This window comes from Sinocyclocheilus grahami, unplaced genomic scaffold, assembly GCF_001515645.1.
Source record: "Sinocyclocheilus grahami isolate Dianchi unplaced genomic scaffold, SAMN03320097.WGS_v1.1 scaffold328.1, whole genome shotgun sequence".
Lineage (NCBI taxonomy): Eukaryota > Metazoa > Chordata > Actinopteri > Cypriniformes > Cyprinidae > Sinocyclocheilus > Sinocyclocheilus grahami.
In genome coordinates this window covers 218,417-236,340 of record NW_015505507.1, presented here as the reverse complement: position 1 = coordinate 236,340, position 17,924 = coordinate 218,417, and the positions used below count along the sequence as shown (strand labels likewise).

The 17,924-nt window shown below is 39.7% G+C and overlaps 1 protein-coding gene across 2 annotated transcripts in view; it reads left to right on the top strand.

Moving 5' to 3' along the window:
* The window catches only part of atrnl1a (attractin-like 1a), a 291,501-nt gene that overhangs the window by 66,025 nt on the left and 207,552 nt on the right, over positions 1-17,924 (top strand). For both annotated transcript variants that reach the window (XM_016295005.1, XM_016295006.1), the window contains exons 11-18: positions 271-355; positions 590-801; positions 8,736-8,854; positions 8,945-9,061; positions 9,282-9,414; positions 11,868-12,055; positions 14,141-14,354; positions 15,609-15,797. In XM_016295005.1, the coding sequence (XP_016150491.1) occupies positions 271-355; positions 590-801; positions 8,736-8,854; positions 8,945-9,061; positions 9,282-9,414; positions 11,868-12,055; positions 14,141-14,354; positions 15,609-15,797 (1,257 nt within the window). The remainder of the gene's footprint in view (positions 1-270; positions 356-589; positions 802-8,735; positions 8,855-8,944; positions 9,062-9,281; positions 9,415-11,867; positions 12,056-14,140; positions 14,355-15,608; positions 15,798-17,924) is intronic.

The window sequence follows — 17,924 nt, the reverse complement described above, 5'->3', positions numbered from 1 at the left end:
TATATATACACACACACACACACACACACACACAGACCAATTAAATTTCCAATATAAATATATTTTGTAACAATTTCTATCCGGTAACTGTTATGGTACTGACATATATCATGCATCTTTACATCAGATATTACTAGATATATCTATATCGAATTACTAATAAGGTAAAGAGGTAATGTTTTATAAAGTTATTATAATGTTCTCTGTTTATCTAATAGAATGTGATATTATTTTTTATTTTATTTTACTTTGTTTGTGTGTGCTTTGCAGTATGTGATGAGTGGGCAGTTCTTCCAAATCCCAATCTTCATCGTGACGTCAATCGTTTTGGACACACAGCAGTTGTCAGTAATGGGTAAGTTCTTGATGTGGTCTCTTTCCATTTGTAGATACCATCAGTATATGCACTCTTCCTGTACCCTGGTTATTTTTTTCCACTGAAGTTTTAGTTAACAACTCATCTTGCGTCAGAAATTTTTTTTCACATGAATGTGTGGCCTAATCCTCTCATTTCCTTTGGAAAGATGTTTTAGCAAGACACAGTTTAAAATACTAATAGAAAAGGTCTGTGTTTTCTCTTCCCCTTCAGCTCAATGTACGTTTTTGGTGGTTTCTCTGGTGTGATCCTGAATGATGTACTGGTGTATAAACCTGCCAACTGTGAGGCCTTCATCGAGGTGGATCTTTGTCAGAGCTCTGGTTCTGGTGTTCACTGTGTCTGGATAGAAGAACGCTGTGTACCCTGGGACTCCAGCCATGCTAATGACACTTTGCCTGCCTCCTCCTGCCCTGCACGCACCAGTAAGAACCTATCATTATAAAAGCTTATGTTAAAACACTGGCTACACAATTACTTTTATGGCCATTTATGGAGGTATTGTGACCTGTTTTAGAGGCATGTTTCATCATACATTCACACTGAATTTATTTCTAGTTCGAAGGAGTCTGTGAAAGTGGGCCTTGTTTTACCCTGAAGGGGTTTATTTTGTGGTTGACTAAATTATTACTACAAGGCTATTTAACAAAAATAAATGAATAAATGGATATGAAATATTGATCTAAGGTGCTGGAAGATACTCTACCACTTAATGTTTTTAGAAATTAAGAAATTAATATTTTTACTTGCAAAGGCTGCATTGAATTGATCAAAAGTGACAGTAGACATTTTTAATGTTACAAAATATTTATACTTTAAATAAATGCTGTCTTTCTATTCATCAAAAAATAGTGTGTATGCTTTCCACAAAAATATTTAGCAGCACAACTATTTGTAAACATTTTCTTGAGCAGTTAATCAGCATACGAGGATCATGTGACACTGAAGACTGGAGTAATGGCTGCTGAAAATTCAGCTTTGCCATTGCAGAAATAAATTAAAAAATATGTTAAAATTAGAAAACAGTTGTTTTAAATTGTAAGAATATTTCAGAACATTACTGCTGTCGCGAATCAGCTCATGGGGAAATATTAATAATTAACCATAACTAGTTATAATTAACTATTCATATTTTAGATCCACTGTAGATATTTAGCTGACCACTCAGGGTCAACCGTCTTGTCAATTCTAAGAACGTTAATTTCCTGGTTAAAGGAAATAACTTTCTTACTGTACAATTCTATAAGTTTGTAACGTAAATCTGCATGATTATTGACTCCGGTTATGAGTAAACAATGAACACGTCAAGTGTGATACAAGTAAGGTTTTATTAACTACATAAACACTTAAACTAGTCTAACATACGACATAAACACATTAAGCCGGTCTAACATACACATACACACACACACACATACAGTTGGTATAGGAAAGGGTTAAAGTTTAGCACTAAAGAAAGAGACATAAGGAATGACATTTATGGAACCATTTTGCATATTCAGCAGATCTAAAACCTGAGGGAAAACGTCAGATTCTTAGTTCAAACAAACCTTGTAAAAAGGTGTAACTGATACTTAATGCATCAATTAAATCGACTAAGTTTGATACTTGCGTATGTCTGAAAAAGATTCCTGATGCAATCTTAAGGCCCCAAGATCTTGCTGAAGTTGGTTGATGAAAAAGAGCTAGTTTGAGTCAGAATCACTTGATGAATGAAAAGGACTAGGCCGGAGCCTGGCACGAGCTTTGGTATCCTGGAGCGTTTCTCACATCTTCATCTTAGCATCTCACTGAACCACCGAACAGGGCGGGTCACATGGAGTGTGGCCTTTTAAAGCCTGCAGAGATTCACGCCTCTCAAGATGGGTTCGTCCAATGAGGAAGGCTGAAATCCCAAGCGGGAGGTTGGAAATACTGAGGATTTTTATGACTCTTTGTCTGTAAGCATGGTATTTTGCATATGTAATTCGCTGGAGTGTTGAGGCACAAATTAGTACCGATTCTTAGAACATCAATATGTTGCAGAGGTATCAGCATGTAATATGCACTCTCAGTTAGATCATCCGAAGACGAATTCATAGATACTAGACATGGTAGAGTTACTTATATGAATGAGTGGTTTATCGTAAGCATGAATAAAAATAGTCTATAATACAACAGATTAAATACAACACAGCAATAATATACACAATGGCCTGAAGAAAATGGGTGTTCATTCAAAGAAGGTTTTCCTATGAATTAATTAGTAGAAAAGTCAATTTCTCCTGTGCATTTGTGTCCCTTTGTTTCTGGAGAAAGCAGAATGAGAGCCGGCTCGCATTCCACAAGGTTGTAAATGTATCGGGTTACCATGAAACCAGGGTCTTGTTCGGCGTCCTGGGGTGTTACAAAGTATTTGTGAAATCTAGCTAACAAAATATATATTGTGTGTTGGAGTGTCCCAGACGCTACAAATCCCCCCCTTTCGAACGTTGTTGTCCATAGAATAGACAACAACGAGCGATGTCAAGGTGCAGAACAATCGAACACACACCTGCCACTCACGGCTGGGAGCCAGTGGTGGCTTTTTGGCTGTTGGTGCCGTGATGGATGCTGTCAGGTGGGGTGCTGTGGTGATGTAGGCTGTAGCAAGGTGTGGGTCCTCGAGCTTATGCAGCAGGTGTCGAGGCTGTGTCACCTGTCATCCTGAAGTGAGTTAGTCCGGGCAGGATGTTTTTGTTGATGCTGTTAGCCAGTAGGCTATCTGTGGTACCCACGATGTGGAACAGCCGGGTTAGACTCTCACTGGTGAGAGTGCAGGTAGTTCCAGGGATTGCAGGTAATTGTTATGGAGATTTTGTAGTGTGCAGAGAGTTTCAGACTGACCTAGTGATGATGGCAGGAGAGCAGCAGGTGGTTGTTAGCTCTCTGTTCTGCCCGAACGTCACTAGAAATCTGATGTTTGCGGTGTCGCTTGGCTCTTGTGGCGGCACCGACTTGAGCTTGCCTGAGTTGTGTTGGTAGAGCTTTCGCTGTTGGGCATGTGGGCCCGCTGCTCAATCCAACGTTGTCTGGCTGCTTCTAGGGGTGTCGACCGGTTTCAAGGGATGCTCCTCCCTTGGAGGGGCCTGATGCTGTGATGCAGCAGGCAAGGAGTCAGAGGTTTGTCCTTCTCAATACTCCTTAGTTGAGTTTTGTTCAAGGAGCTCTTTTGCGAGTGTCAGCAGCTCCTGTAACCCAGACGTAGGCGTGTCCAGCTGTCCTTGTGTAGCCTCCGTTCAGCACCCGTGTGGAGGAGGATGTTGTGGTGGACTGCTGTCGGACATACCGTGGTGTTTGCAGGATGAGGACGCCTGTTCCCAGTGGTTGGTCTGGAACCTGGGTCCGTTGCCATGGTGATGGCTCCGTCCTCTTCTGGCTAGGGGCTTTCTGTAGAAGGGTTTTGCATTGTGGCAATGCTGGGTGCCTTCTGGTGCCCGCTTTGGATTCTGAGTTGTGAAGTTCAGAATCAGTGGGGTTTGACAAACACCTTTAGTGGAGGCCTTGCTGCTTGTTAAAGGCCTTCTGTGTCAGGTTACACAGCTGTTGATTAGGCATTGTGCGGCAGGCCCTAATGCCTAGATGACTTCTTGCAGCTGGTGTCCTCCGCCATCCCAGGGTAATCGTGAGCTTGGAGTAAGTTTGTCAAAGTCTGTGGTAGTAAGCATGGGGAGTTTCACGCCGGCCCTGCTTGGTGTCTGGGGCAGCGATCAGTCCATGTTCAGACTCTGGGTCTGAGAGTATTTAGGTTGCCAGATGTGTTGTCTCTGGCCAGCTCGTTGGGGTCACACGGTGTGTGTGTCTGCAGTGATCCTCTGGAAAAGTCCCTGCCCCACCCCCTTGTGGCTGCTGGTTGGTGACGTGTGAACAGTGGCTCTCGCCCCCCCCCTCGCAGGTTCAGACTCTTGGCTGAGGGGGGTGGGCCTGCTGGCCAGGGGAAGTTCTGTTTCGTGTTTCCCTGTCTGTTCACCTTGTGGTCTGCAAGCATATTTCAGTTCATTTGTGACACTGAATTCACCTCGTTGCGTTGCTTCGGTTCGCCTGAAAATTTTTTTTTTGTTGCAGCTGCAGAGGTTTTCAAGGAGCTGACTTGTGAAGTGTCAAGCAGAAGGCTTTGGCTCCCTTTCCCCCCTTTCGTAGCTGTGCACAGGCATGGAGGGCTTGCACTGCTGGCGACGTGGTGTTCAACCTGCTGTCTTTTGCTTAAGTCTATGCGCAGTCGGTAGGACTGTTTAAATTCTTTCTGAACCAAGTCAAGCTCCTTTCTAATTGCTGAGTCAGGGTTTGGACCTCAGCTCTGGCTGAATGCAGCTGGCCTTGTAAGGCCTTAGATGTGGTGTCTCTCTCATTTAGTTCCACATAAGTTGTTTTAAGAGTGACTTTGTGTGAAACAGTTCTCTTTTCAAGTCCTGTGTGATGGCTTTTTCCAGCGGCGCCTGGTGTTTAGCAGCTGTTAGAGCCTCTGTGAAGACTGGTGATTTCCTTCTGTCGCACCATTCTGTGGGGTTCTTTGCATCCATTCTGTGCTTTCTCTCGTTGACCAGGTGTCAGTTCTCTGTAGAATTCTGTGACTTGCAGTTTCAGCTCATATACCTCCTGTCTGAGGCCCTTGAGGGTGTGGGCCGAGGAGAGGATGATGCTGGTCAAGTGTTCGCTTATGTCGCAGTCTCGCTGTTCCTTTCTTTGCCATGGCAGGTCGTTGGCTGCTTTGAGCTGAATGATGTCCATTACAGTGCTCTACTGAGTGTCCAGGTGGTCCTGGTGAGCTGCCAGGGCTGGATGTCTGTGGAATGTCTGCGACATACTGGCACACTTGTGGGAACACCAGAGAGAGAGAGACACAAGGCAAATGCAGGTACGTACAGAGGTGTTAAACTATCTCTAAGGGGAACGGCTGTGTAGCCCGTGTAAGGTATGACTAGCTGGTGGGAGGCAGCTAGTGAGGTAAGGTGCTATGTTTTTTTGTTCGTGAACACAAAGGAAGAGTTTGAGTAACTTTGTTGAGGGGCCGTAAGCAGGGGTCAGCTGATGACCGGGCTATACTACTGATGGTTCACGGGTTTGGTCACTATGACGAAACTGAAATAAAATAAGATGAACTAAAAAAAAAAAAGGAACATTTTTACCTATTTTAGTTGTTTTCTAAGAGATATGGCTAAGCAGGTTTCACTTGTGTGTGATGCTGCAATAGACTTCATAACCCAAGGGTTAGGCTGTTAGCTAAACTAGCAGGGACCCACCAAATACCTCGTCAAAAGAAAAAGAAACAGTGGGAATTGTTTCTAGTTTTATGTTAGCCTACATTGTGTTGCAATGGTAGCTGCCCTTCAACGTATTAGGCCTGGCACTGAGGCGTGAGGAGAAGTAGAGAGGAAACAGGGATTATGCTACTAATAACCTGTATAACTCGACAGATTAAATACAACACAGCAATAATATACACAATGGCCTGAAGAAAATGGGTGTTCATTCAAAGAAGGTTTTCCTATGAATTAATTAGTAGAAAAGTCAGTTTCTCCTGTGCATTTGTGCCTTTCTTATGAGGAAAATGAGGGAGTTTATCCCCTGCATTCCTTTTAGGCCATAAAACCAGTGATATCAGCATTGGTTACCATGGAACCAGAGGCCTGTTCTGCTTTTCTGAGGTGTTAGGTGCATTTCGGGGGAAGGGTCCATAGACCCTCGTAATTGGCCATTTGGTTAGGTGATGGGGAGTTCGATATTATTTGTTAAATATAACAAAAAGTTGTGTGTCTGATTGGTCCAAATGCTACACTGCTTTAAATGTTTAAATGTATTTTTGATCAAATAAATGCAGTCTCTGTGAGCATGAAAGACTTTAAAACATTTTCAAAATCTTACCAACGCCAAACTTTTGAACAGTAGTGTGTAATTTATGAAAAATCTCTGACCATAACAAATGTTTACACATCCTTTCAACTTGTGGGAATATCTATACACCTGGTTTACTATCCCACATCACCATCCCAGTGGAGTGAAGTTCACTGTACATCTCATTCAATTGTGATAGACCGTTAGCTCTGTATGTCAAATGCAAACCTAGAGAGTATTTTTCCTTCCCATAAATCCTCTGTCAGGAGATTATTGTTAAGCCACATATAATCCTATTTACACTTGATACATTGGGAGGCTTATATACAGAGCCTCTCGCATGTTCTGTTTTACCTTGATGGCGTACAGCCTGTTTTCCACTGGGTAAATCCTGCCTGACTGTGGAAATGCCTGTTGATAATTGACTGAAAAAAAGGTCAGTCAGCGATTAATAATCTCATTGTGATGTAATTATGATAGCGATGAAACCAAACTCCAGCGATTGTGGATACAGATGTTTTTGTCTGTGGGTAAAACTGGACCAGAGAGGATTACTGCAATTACCGCATGGAGTTTGGAGTGCTATCAGAGGTGGATTGGGCTTTAATTAAGTAATGGAATGACACACAAGTTCATGATGGATTATTCTGTATTGCGTGTATCTCAGAGACCTGTAATCGTGCCGTTTATCATTGCACACATGCACTGTTTGGGTGGTTGCTCTCTTTATATACTGTACTTTACTATGCACTATGTTCCTTATATTTTTATGTACACACACACACACACACACACACACACACACACACACTACCATTCAAACGTTTGAGGTTGTTGGGACTTTTTAATGTTTTCGAAAGAAGTATCTCTCCATCCTTACTGCATTTATTTAATCAAAATAGTGCGAAACAATAACATTGTGAAATATTATTAAAATTGAAAATAGCAGTTTTCTATTTAAACATATATTTAAAATGTAATTTATTCCTGTGATGTCAAAGCTGAATTTTTAGCATCATCTAGTCCAGTCTTCAGTCACATGATAATTCATAAAACAATCTAATATTCTGATTTGATGTTCAAGAAACACTTGTTATTGTAAAAACTTTGTAACAATTTAAAAGGGTCATATGATGTTGCTAAAAAGAACCATTATTTTGTGTATTTGGTGTAATGAAATGTGTTTATGCGGTTTAAGGTTAAAAAAACATTATTTTCCACATACTGCACATTATTGTTTCTCCTCTATGCCCTGCCTTTCTGAAAAGCGTCGATTTTTACAAAGCTCATCGGTCTGAAAAGTGAGGTGTGGTCTGATTGGCCAACTGTCCAGTGTGCTGTGATTGGCAGAATACCTCAAGCGTGTGACGGAAATGTTATGCCCCTTACCATAATGTGATGCTGTGTCCCGGCCGGACCGACAAGACGAAAACATTAAAACCCATTATAAACGAGGCATTCGTTGCATCCAGTGGGGACACATTTACTGATTATAATGACTTATACTGTCTTTTTATGCATTGCGTAAACACAGCGTCTTCACAACATGGCAGTGGCAGGAACAATAAAATTACGCCTACTTTCTTTGAATGAACATTTGGGCGGTGTTATGCAAATCTTCCCACACAGTGACGTAGACATGTGGGGGCGTGTTAGGAGGGTGTGGACCAGTCTTAACTTTTATTAAGAATATCTCTTTGGGTTTGAGACTTTAGTCTTTGCAACTTTAGGGATCTTATCTATTCACGAACAGCTTGTAACACTTCAAAGAGAAAGGAAAACTTGAAATTGCATCATATGACCCCTTTAAAAGTCTTAACTGTTACTTTAGATTAATGTAATGTTTCCTTAAAAAATACTGACCCCAAACTTTAATCTATCTATCCATCCATCCATCCATATTTATTTTTTAAAAATATTCACATCAAAATAAATGTTTATAAATGTTGAAACATTAGCAGTTAAGTCGAGTAAACTGTTAAACGAGTGTGAAGAATCTTTGTTACTTCTATTTCTTTTCTCCCATCCTTTGTTAATTTTTGTCCTGGATTTTCGCGTTGTTTATTCTTTGAAACTGTTCCAGACAAAAGCCAGTTCCTGTGTGACCTCTCTTTCCCAGAAATAATGATGAAAACAAAACAACAAACAGAAAACATTCTCCCAAAAAGAAAAGAACAGGAACAACCGTACTTATGTGTATGATGGTTATTCATGGTCTGAAATAAACAAATTCACAGTCAGTACAAAAGTTTCTTCTCTGTCCTTGGCTCTTCCCCTCGATTCTGTGGTTTTAATTTTGCTGTGCCCTGTCCATGTCCACCTCTGCTGTTCAACTTTAGCCCTTACCCATGTGTCATTGCACACACTCATTTTTCACCTCAGTTGTGAAGTGTTTCACCTTGAGAGCTCTGAGTCAGAACCTTGTTACCTCCAAACCTCCAATTTTGTTTTATGCTAATAAGTGGATATTTTTCTTGTCTCTGATGATTCTTAGTTTTTTTGACCATAGATTCAGCTGATAAGCAGTGTCAGCAGTTTTCAGACTGTGCTTCCTGTACGGCCAACACCAATGACTGCCAATGGTGCGAAGACAAGAAATGCATCTCTTCTTCAAGCAACTGCTCCATGGTATGTCCAAACAGAGACTCTGCTGTTAAAAAGATTTAAAAGCATTTATAACAATTAAAATATGCTGTGCCATGTTTTGTCTGCATTTAGCTTACAATTGAGCTCGCCCGCCACCCTCGAGGTCCCCTGTACCTCAACCCTCCCCCTGCAATGCTTTCTGATCACCAGCTCTCTATTTGGAGACCCGGTGTGCGCAAAAATGGCCAGGTATGCAGTAACAGAGCTTCTAAAATGATTGATTGGCTTAGAGAATTAGCATCTGTAACCTCTTGATTTCTCTTGTTTCTTCCTCATACAAATGCTCTAGAGGATTTCCATGGATTTCTTGCTTAAGGGCAACACAATGTTGTACAGTAAATTTACTTGGCAGTGTCGCATTAAAATATGTAACCAGAAGTTATCTTATTTCCGTCCTCTTGTTTTTCAGTCTGTGAAGAACTTTACCAAATGCAGTGTTCGAAGTGAGCAGGTTTGCAGCAAACTGGTGAACTGCAGGAGTTGCTCACTGAACATCAACTGCCAGTGGGAACCACAACAGCAGGAATGTCATGCTTTGCCTGGTGAGTTGAAGGATTGATGGTTGGATGAATAGATAAGACTGACAAGAGAAATTACACGTCTATATAAACCTTAATTAAAGTACATATTTCTTCTGTGTAACTAATGTTGACAAGGTTATCATTTAGTAAGGTCAGTAAGACTTACAAAAATTATAAATTAATACTTTTATTCAGCAAGGACACATTAAAATGATAGTGAAGAATTCTTCACTATTTCAATCAGTTTTGTTATTTTGCATTTTCTATTTATCAAAGAATCCTGGAAAAAAGTATCACTGTTTCCAAAAAAAAAGTTAAATTAAGCAGCACAACTATTTTCAACTGTTAAAATTATTAAAATGTTTCTTGAGCAATAAATCAGCATATTACAATGATTTGCTAAGAATAAAGTGGCACTGAAGATTGGAATGATGACTGCTGAAAATTCAGCATTGTCATCACAGGAACAAGTTACATTTGAACTTTATTCAAACGAAGAACAGCTCTTTTAAATTGTAATAACATTTTAAAATATTACAGTTTAACTGTATGTTTGATGCAGCCTTGGTAAGCATAAGAAACTTCTAAAAAATCTTACTGACCCCAAACATTGGAACTGTAGTGGAAGTGTCAAAAAAGTGTCACAGCTGTCTCTTTGATGGACCTAGGCTCTGAAAAAAGCACAGGGAATGGTCCACATGTTTTAGATAATCAGAACACCAGCCAGTCACAAGTGCTCTCTACCTGTGATCATTTTGTGCATTCAGATTTGTTGACACTGGGTTTGCTGACCTGATTTTGGACAATTGCACAATTTTAGGAAAGTTAGAAAAATGTCTGAAATTGTTTTAAGCAATTTCAATGTTATGTGAGTTTGTGCACCTCAGATGCAAAAACAAAGGAAACAGGTTTCCACACTCTGATGGCATCTCTACCTGATTTATTTGATCTGATCTAGTTTGAGAGCAGGAAGTGATGCAGTTGTTTGATGTATTATTAACATTCTTGTGTCTCCCTTGGGAAGAAATGTTTTCCACCTACACTTTGTACCTATTCTCTGTTTTTTTCCAGACTGCCTGTAAAGATGCATGCACACACACACACTGGTTCATTTTTTTTTACACTTTCTTGACCAAGATTTGTTATTATGCATTTTATGCATATCACAGTATTACTTTTTTCAAACTCGTAAAGTTTTTTGTTTGTTTTTAGGTTTCAATTAAAATTGGAATCCTATAAGATTTCAGCGTGAACTCAATGTATATGTACTGCATATTGTAATTTTTCTTAAAGTAAACACTTAGTGACTTGATTTTACAAAAATGAGTGTTTAATTAGTGAGTAAATAACCATAATTCATATACGTTCAGGGTTTAAGCTGGTCATTCTTCTGCAGTCTCTCTGTGTCTGATATCATGATCTTCTCAAGGACATGAGCCAGACAGACTCACTTCTCAGCTGTCATATTTCTGACTGATAGCTCAGTTTAAAAGCATAAATACGCACACAAATGAAAACTTTATTTGCAAAGGACATATCTCTGTAGTAAAGACATGTGTATATCCAAGCATGGAAAAAGTGTGACCTTTGCAGCTGGATAGTACATCACATATGAGTTCTGACCTGGACCAGAAGGCCAGTTGCAAGTGCAGTAATTATTCAATTTTTCTGAGCTATTTATCCATTCATGGTTGAGCAGCCTGTCAAGAAACCCAGGGTGTATTGTTCTTTTTCTTTGCTCTGTTATTTCTTTATCACATGACAGCCTTTATCTTAGAGTATAATCAACCACATTTTATAAAGTATACAGTTGAAATGAAAGGGCTTATTTTTATGCTATTTTTAGTGCTGTGTGGTTTCATAATTGGCTATGACCACATGCTTTTCTTTTTGTCTTGCTTTTCAGGAATTTGAGGGGTGGGTGTTTGTAGTTAACCATTGTCACCGTTAATTATTCAGTGCTGCTCAATGTAATAAGTTCAAACCCCAGAGTGTAGCATGGTCCTGAATTTTAAGGTGTAGTTTGATTTACATTTACTGTTCAAAAGTTTGGGGTTGATAAGATTTTTAAAATGTTTTTGAAAGAAGGCTGCATTTATTTGATCACAATACATTAATTTTGTGAAATATTATTACAATTTAAAATAACTGTACTGTAGATAACAATTCTTTGCAATCCTGTGATGGCAAAGCAGAATTGTCATCAGCCATTACTCCAGTCCTCAGTGTCACATGAGCCTTCAGAAATTATTATATGCAGATTTGATGCTCAAGAAACATTTCTTATTATTATCAATGTTGAAAACAGCTCAATATCTTGTGGAAACCCTGATACCTTTTTACTGCAATGAATAGAAAGGTCAAAAGAACAGCATTTATTTAATTATGTTTGGCTGTATAATACATAGAAAGCTCCTTTTGTGAGGGAGGCCTGGTTTGGACAGTGAATCCTGGATTTCTCTGCTTTTTTACAGCACATTTGTGCGGAGAGGGTTGGAGTCAGGTTGGAGATGCATGTCTGAGGCTGAACGCAAGCAAAGAGAGTTATGATAATGCCCAGCACTACTGTAAGAATCTGGATGGCAACATCGCCTCTCTGACCTCCGCCAGGCAGGTGGACTTCATACTGGACGAGCTGCAGAAGTATCAGCTGCAGGAGAAGGTGAGTCAAGATCAGTCACTGACGCTTGTGTGCTAGTTTACAATGATTTGTCTTGGTAATGGTTGGGTATTGATCTAGAACACAGTCAACACTTTCCTGTTTTTCAGTATGTTGCATACAGATTAGTTATGTCACCATGTCAGAAATTCAGTAGTCAGTACCTAGTTTTGCAACTAATAGGCTATTGAACACACTGCTTTGCTTATTACAGTTAAACATTAATGCATAATACACAATTTCAGTCATAAACAAACAAACAAACAAACAAATAAATGATTGATTTAAAAGCAGTGACTGATTTTGTCCTTTTCTTTGACTTAAGTGGTTATTTATTTCATGAATGAAAACATGGCCTTTTTTAGTCTTTTACATTTAGCCATTAAGTAGATGCTATAAAACAACTTAAACATGAGGAACATCACAAGTGATTTATCATACAAGGATGAGCTACAGTAATAATGCCTGTTTACATTCACTTAATACTTTGCCAAGACAGGAATTACAGCATGTAGAAAGACGTATATTCCAACTTTTTTTAAACATCGGCTTGGTATTGAAATACCAGTATTTTTAACATTTGTATAGGCCCTTTCACACCAATTGCAGTGTGAAAAAGTAAAGGAATAATGCTGACAGTGAGCTTTTTTTTGACTGGCACAAGCTCTTCTGTTTGGGACCTGATTTGTTTACCTAAATTATTTCTCAATTTTAAGTATATTTGCCTTGCTCTGCTCTGACTCCCATTTTAAAGTGATTATTTAAACACCCTCAAATATCCTGACAGATATTTCTGTCCAAGTAAACAAACATTAACATTTACAATTTACTTGGTAAGTTTCTGTGTGTCAAGTCCAGATGTAGTGCCAGCTGTTTCGGGTGTAGGTTTGTTTCTAAATGTCAGTAAAGCTTAAACTTCAACTTAACACGTCAAAAAACCTTACTCATGCCTTCAGTAAAGAGCCATTCTGCACAAAATCTGTGGAGTCCCCTCGGTGCTGTGGTGTAAATATTTGTCATGTGTTAATTAAAAGGAAAGGAGTGACTCTCTGCGTAATCCGCTCCCTCGCTGATTGCGGCGTGAGCCTCAGTGTTTAAGCAGCTTTTGTCCTTTGAAGATTAACACAGTTTTCTAAAGGACCCACCTTTGATGCGAAAAAGATTCACATGTGCCGGTTTCTCAGTTGCCACTATATTTTCTCTTTGCTGTCACTCACACAGACAGTCACACTCACTCCCTGTGGCTGCACAAACTCACAGGAGATCTTAAACCTTTTAAACCTTTTAATCAAAGCACGCAAGACCGTTTCATACAGGGAGGTTGTTAATTTGAATGGAAAATCTGAGAAGTTGGGGTATGTCAAATTCGGTTTGTTGTGCTTTGAATTGATAATTAAATTGTGCGTTGGCCTTTTGCCTTTCCTTAAAGAAGACAGACAGAAAGAAAAGTGTATTTATAACACCATAACACGTCTTATGCTCAGAAGACAGGCTTATTAGCCATCAAAACGTCAAGGTGCACTGAATGAATGTCCAGCTGGAAGTCTGTAATGTGGTAAATTCGAGTTCAAGTTCAGTTCAAATAGCAGTTTATGAAGATGAACTCTTCTTTTTTATTTCACTGAATGTATCGCATCTGCAAATATGTCAAGTCTGTTTGTCGTTTTAACTTCATATGTCTTTCTGTTCTTTACACTAATGTTCATAATCAGAGTATTTATGAACACGGGCCATAGCAGCTTATTGAACCTGTTTTTATTCACCCGATTTTAATGCATTTAAACAAGCTTTATTAGATATGTGGCACAGTCACATTTTTGCGGAAACAGGTGTATTTATTAATTCGTAATAACATATTCCTGCATTTGGTTGAACAACAGTTTTTCAAATAGTAATAGCTGTAAGAAATTTTAAAATCAATCCAGAAATAAAAAAAAGTGCTATTCATAGAAGAGGTCTATTTAAGTCATTGTATTGCATTTTTATGCATTCTATGTGGAATTTTACTATGTGTTTCACTGTATTGTATTGTGCATGTACAGTATGTGTGTAAAGAAGACATGAACAAAGCCGTTTTCTCTCTTGCAGAAACTAACTCCCTGGGTGGGTCTAAGGAAGATAAATGTTTCATACTGGGGGTGGGAGGACATGTCTCCCTTTACTGCCAGCACGCTGCAGTGGTTACCAGGGGAGCCAAGTGACTCAGGCTTTTGTGCGTACCTTGAAAGAGCTGAGGTAGCCGGACTCAAAGCCAAACCCTGCACTGCCAACACCGAGGGGCTGATCTGTGAGAAGCCAGTTGGTGAGAAAAGTTTTTTTTTTTTTTTTCTTTTTCACCTTTCCTTTGTAACATGATGTTCTTACACGTCAAACCCAAACTGAATCCGCTCCCACAGAAAGCTCCACAGAGTTCTGAAGAAATGGGAAGTCTGGCATTCACACAGTTCTACACATCCCTACTCTTTAAGTAGACTTGTTTTAAATATACTTGGTCTTAATTTGATAATGCTTTCAGTTAGCAATTTGGGTGTTGTATTCTCAGCTCTGCTTACATAAACTGTTTAAAACCAATTCCAGAGAGTTCTAGAGATTTTCCCTTGAATTTCATGCAGATCCAGTCTCAGCCTGCTCTTGGCTTTATATATGACACATATGTGAATGTGATTTGGTGTGTGCATCAGCCATAATGTTCTTTTCCATAAATGATGTATTTAACAAATGACTAGGTTTTATACAATAATATCCAGTTAAGGGGCTATAGTTTCTTGCTTTTTTTATAGACTTTTTATTGAAGTTTTGTGAGAACACTCTCATATCTTCTGCTGCCTTGGCTGCAGTATGTCTGTTGGACCTGTTTGAAACACTCTGGAATAGAGACTCAGGGGAAGCACAAATTAGGCCTTGAACGAGAGTTGGACACTCCCCCCTACAGACACGCAAAGAGCATAAATAATGAATGTCAACTGGTCCTCCCCTGTGTTTCTTCTGCTCGTTTTCATGTCTTATTTACGTTATTCTGCTCATTGTGCTCATTTCAGTTGTTTCTTTTACTCTACAGGAGGTAACAAACAGACAATAAGAATAGACATTGCCATTATCATGATTGTAATAAACATTGTCATCTTTAAGTGTTGATAAATATGCAGAATATATTATTATAGCTACAGAGTTTTACAATGGAGTGCAAAAGTCTGGGACCACACTGAAATGTAGGATTTAGAATATAATTTTAACCTTGAAATAAACAGTTTTAGGATTAACTTTGATCAAATAAAAATTTGAGAGAAATGTTATTATAAAAAATATTTAAGATTTTTTAAATCTTAGAAGTAAATTTCATGACATTGATCATCTGACTTGTATACATGTTCTTGCTTCCATTGAAGCACACAATGCTCTTTGGATCATTCTTGATCTTCAGGTTTTACACAAAGACTTTTGGGCTTCGCTGTTTTTCAGGGTTTTATTATATAGTTTGACAATATTTGCTCAGTATTTTAAATGATGTAATTCACAAGGTCATTGCAATACTCACTACTGCTTTTTCCTCCCTCAGTGAGCCCAAACCTTAGCGTGCGTCCATGTAAGATTCCCTGCGCCCTGCGAACCAGCTGTGCCAACTGCACCAGCCAGGCCATGGAGTGCATGTGGTGTGGCAGTACCAAGCGCTGTGTGGATTCCAATGCTTACGTCATCTCCTTCCCCTACGGCCAGTGTCTGGAGTGGCAAACTGGAGACTGTGGCGGTGAGTGCACGCTCATACCATCAAGGACACTCGCACATTAAGATACATGGCAGACTAGAAGCTGGAGTTATGAGTACACACTATTCTGGTGAACACACACAGCTTCTAACTCGTTTACTTTCTGCCTTCTCATTTTTCCCTTCTGTTGTGAGCCTAAGGGAGATAGAGTTCTGAGAGAGCAGATGCTGTGAACACTCAGCCCTGCTGCACAGGCAGGTATCAAACTCACTATAAACTCCTGTCATACTCTTGACTGGCCTCCACTGGAAAATCTATAAATTATCGACGTCTGTCCGGCCTTGCACGTGAGACAAAGACTCTGAACTAAGAGAAAAATGTCTTTCTGATCTTAGTCTCAGACCTTTCATCTTATTCAGACTTTTGACTTGTGGCCTGAAGTCTTGTCCTCATTGCAGGTTTTCTGACAAAGAACAACCCACTTAGATAACGAGATCTGGGGCCAGTTGCATAAACATAGCCACTATGTTAAGACTGTGTCTTAAGAACTAGTTTGACCAAATAGCAGTTAGCCAAGAGATAATCAGTCTCACTTTTCTGATTAAAATTTTACACAGTTATGACCAGACTAGAAGAAAACAAATTAGATGGCTAACTTTTTAAGACTAGTCTAAGCAGTTTATGCAACTGGCCACTGATTGTCATGTAAAGTGACTAAACGCTCTTTGTTTTGTGCCATTTAGTGGTTGGGTTTTCTAAAATAAATGAAGTCATCACTAACAAAAAATGACTTAAAGGGATATTTCACCCATAAATGAAAAATGTCATCAGATACTCACCCTCTTGTCAAATTTCTTTTTTCTGTTAAACGCAAAAGAAGATATGTTGAAGAATGTTGGTGTAATGCCAGGCCAGCAGAGGGAGCCCTCGCCCGAGTATTGACTGTCACACTCCCGCTGCTGCCTCGTTGGTGACTTCCTGTTTGGCAGCCATAAAGCATGGCTTGCCCAAACACTCTCTGTGAAGTATTGCCAGTCTCACTGCCTTACTGAGCATTCTATTACCATTGCCTGTTGATATTGTGTATGACTTCTTGCCTGTTTGATTCTATTTCTGATTATTGGATTTTCCCTCTGTTTTGGCTGCTGATTGGACTGATTGACTGTGTTTAGACTACTGCCTTTTTCTGACGCTGATTCTGTATTGCCCTTTAAATAAACTTCTGCATATGGATTCTCACTCGGCTTCAGCCTCCTCGTTACGGAATACTTCGCCACCCATGAATCCAGTGGAAGTTTCGGAGTTACAAGCGGTGTTCGCCTATCAAAGCGAGGTACTCAAAGGCTACCAAAAACAACTTGAAAGCCTGCAGTCCACCAATGAATACTTGACACATTATATTCGTTCACTTCCTCCACCCATTCCACAAAGGTAAGCCTTGCTATGCCTGATAAATTTGATGGTTCAGCGGATAAATGTAGAGGTTTTATCCGACAAGTAGAAATGTATTTTGACCACCAGAAAGACAAGTTTGCTTCTGATAACCAGAAATGTGCTTTTTTTGATGACACTCCTTACGGGAAGAGCGATTACCTGGGCTGCTGCTGTTTGGGAGTCGGATTCAATAATTTGTTGAATACTTTAAACAACAGTTACGTGATGTGTTTGAATATCCTGCTGGGGGCAGGGACATTTCGACGCAATTACTTTCTATGTCCCAAGGAAATCATTCAGCAGCAGACTACGCAGTGGAGTACAGAAAGCTGGCAGCACAGAGTGGATGGAATGATGTCTCGCTGAAAGCAGTTTTCCAGTGAAGCTTAACTCAGGTACTTCAAGCAGAACTGGCCTGCAAGGGTGCGAATTCAACTTTCTGAGTTTGTGAATTTAGCCATAAGGATTGATAACCTAATGAGGAATGCTCTTAAGAGAAAACCTGCTTATGGGTCGTTGTCAAGCACATCAACTCTATCCCAGTCACACTCAGTTCCCCTGGCCACCAACCAGGAACCTATGCAACTGGGTCTCTCAAGGTTCTCTTAGGGGGAGAGAGTTCGACGACGACTGCACAACTTGTGTTTCTATTGTGGTGAGGCTGGACATCATAGGCTGAAGTGCCCACACAAGACTCAGACGTTCTCCAATCCCACACCCTGGGTAAATATTGAT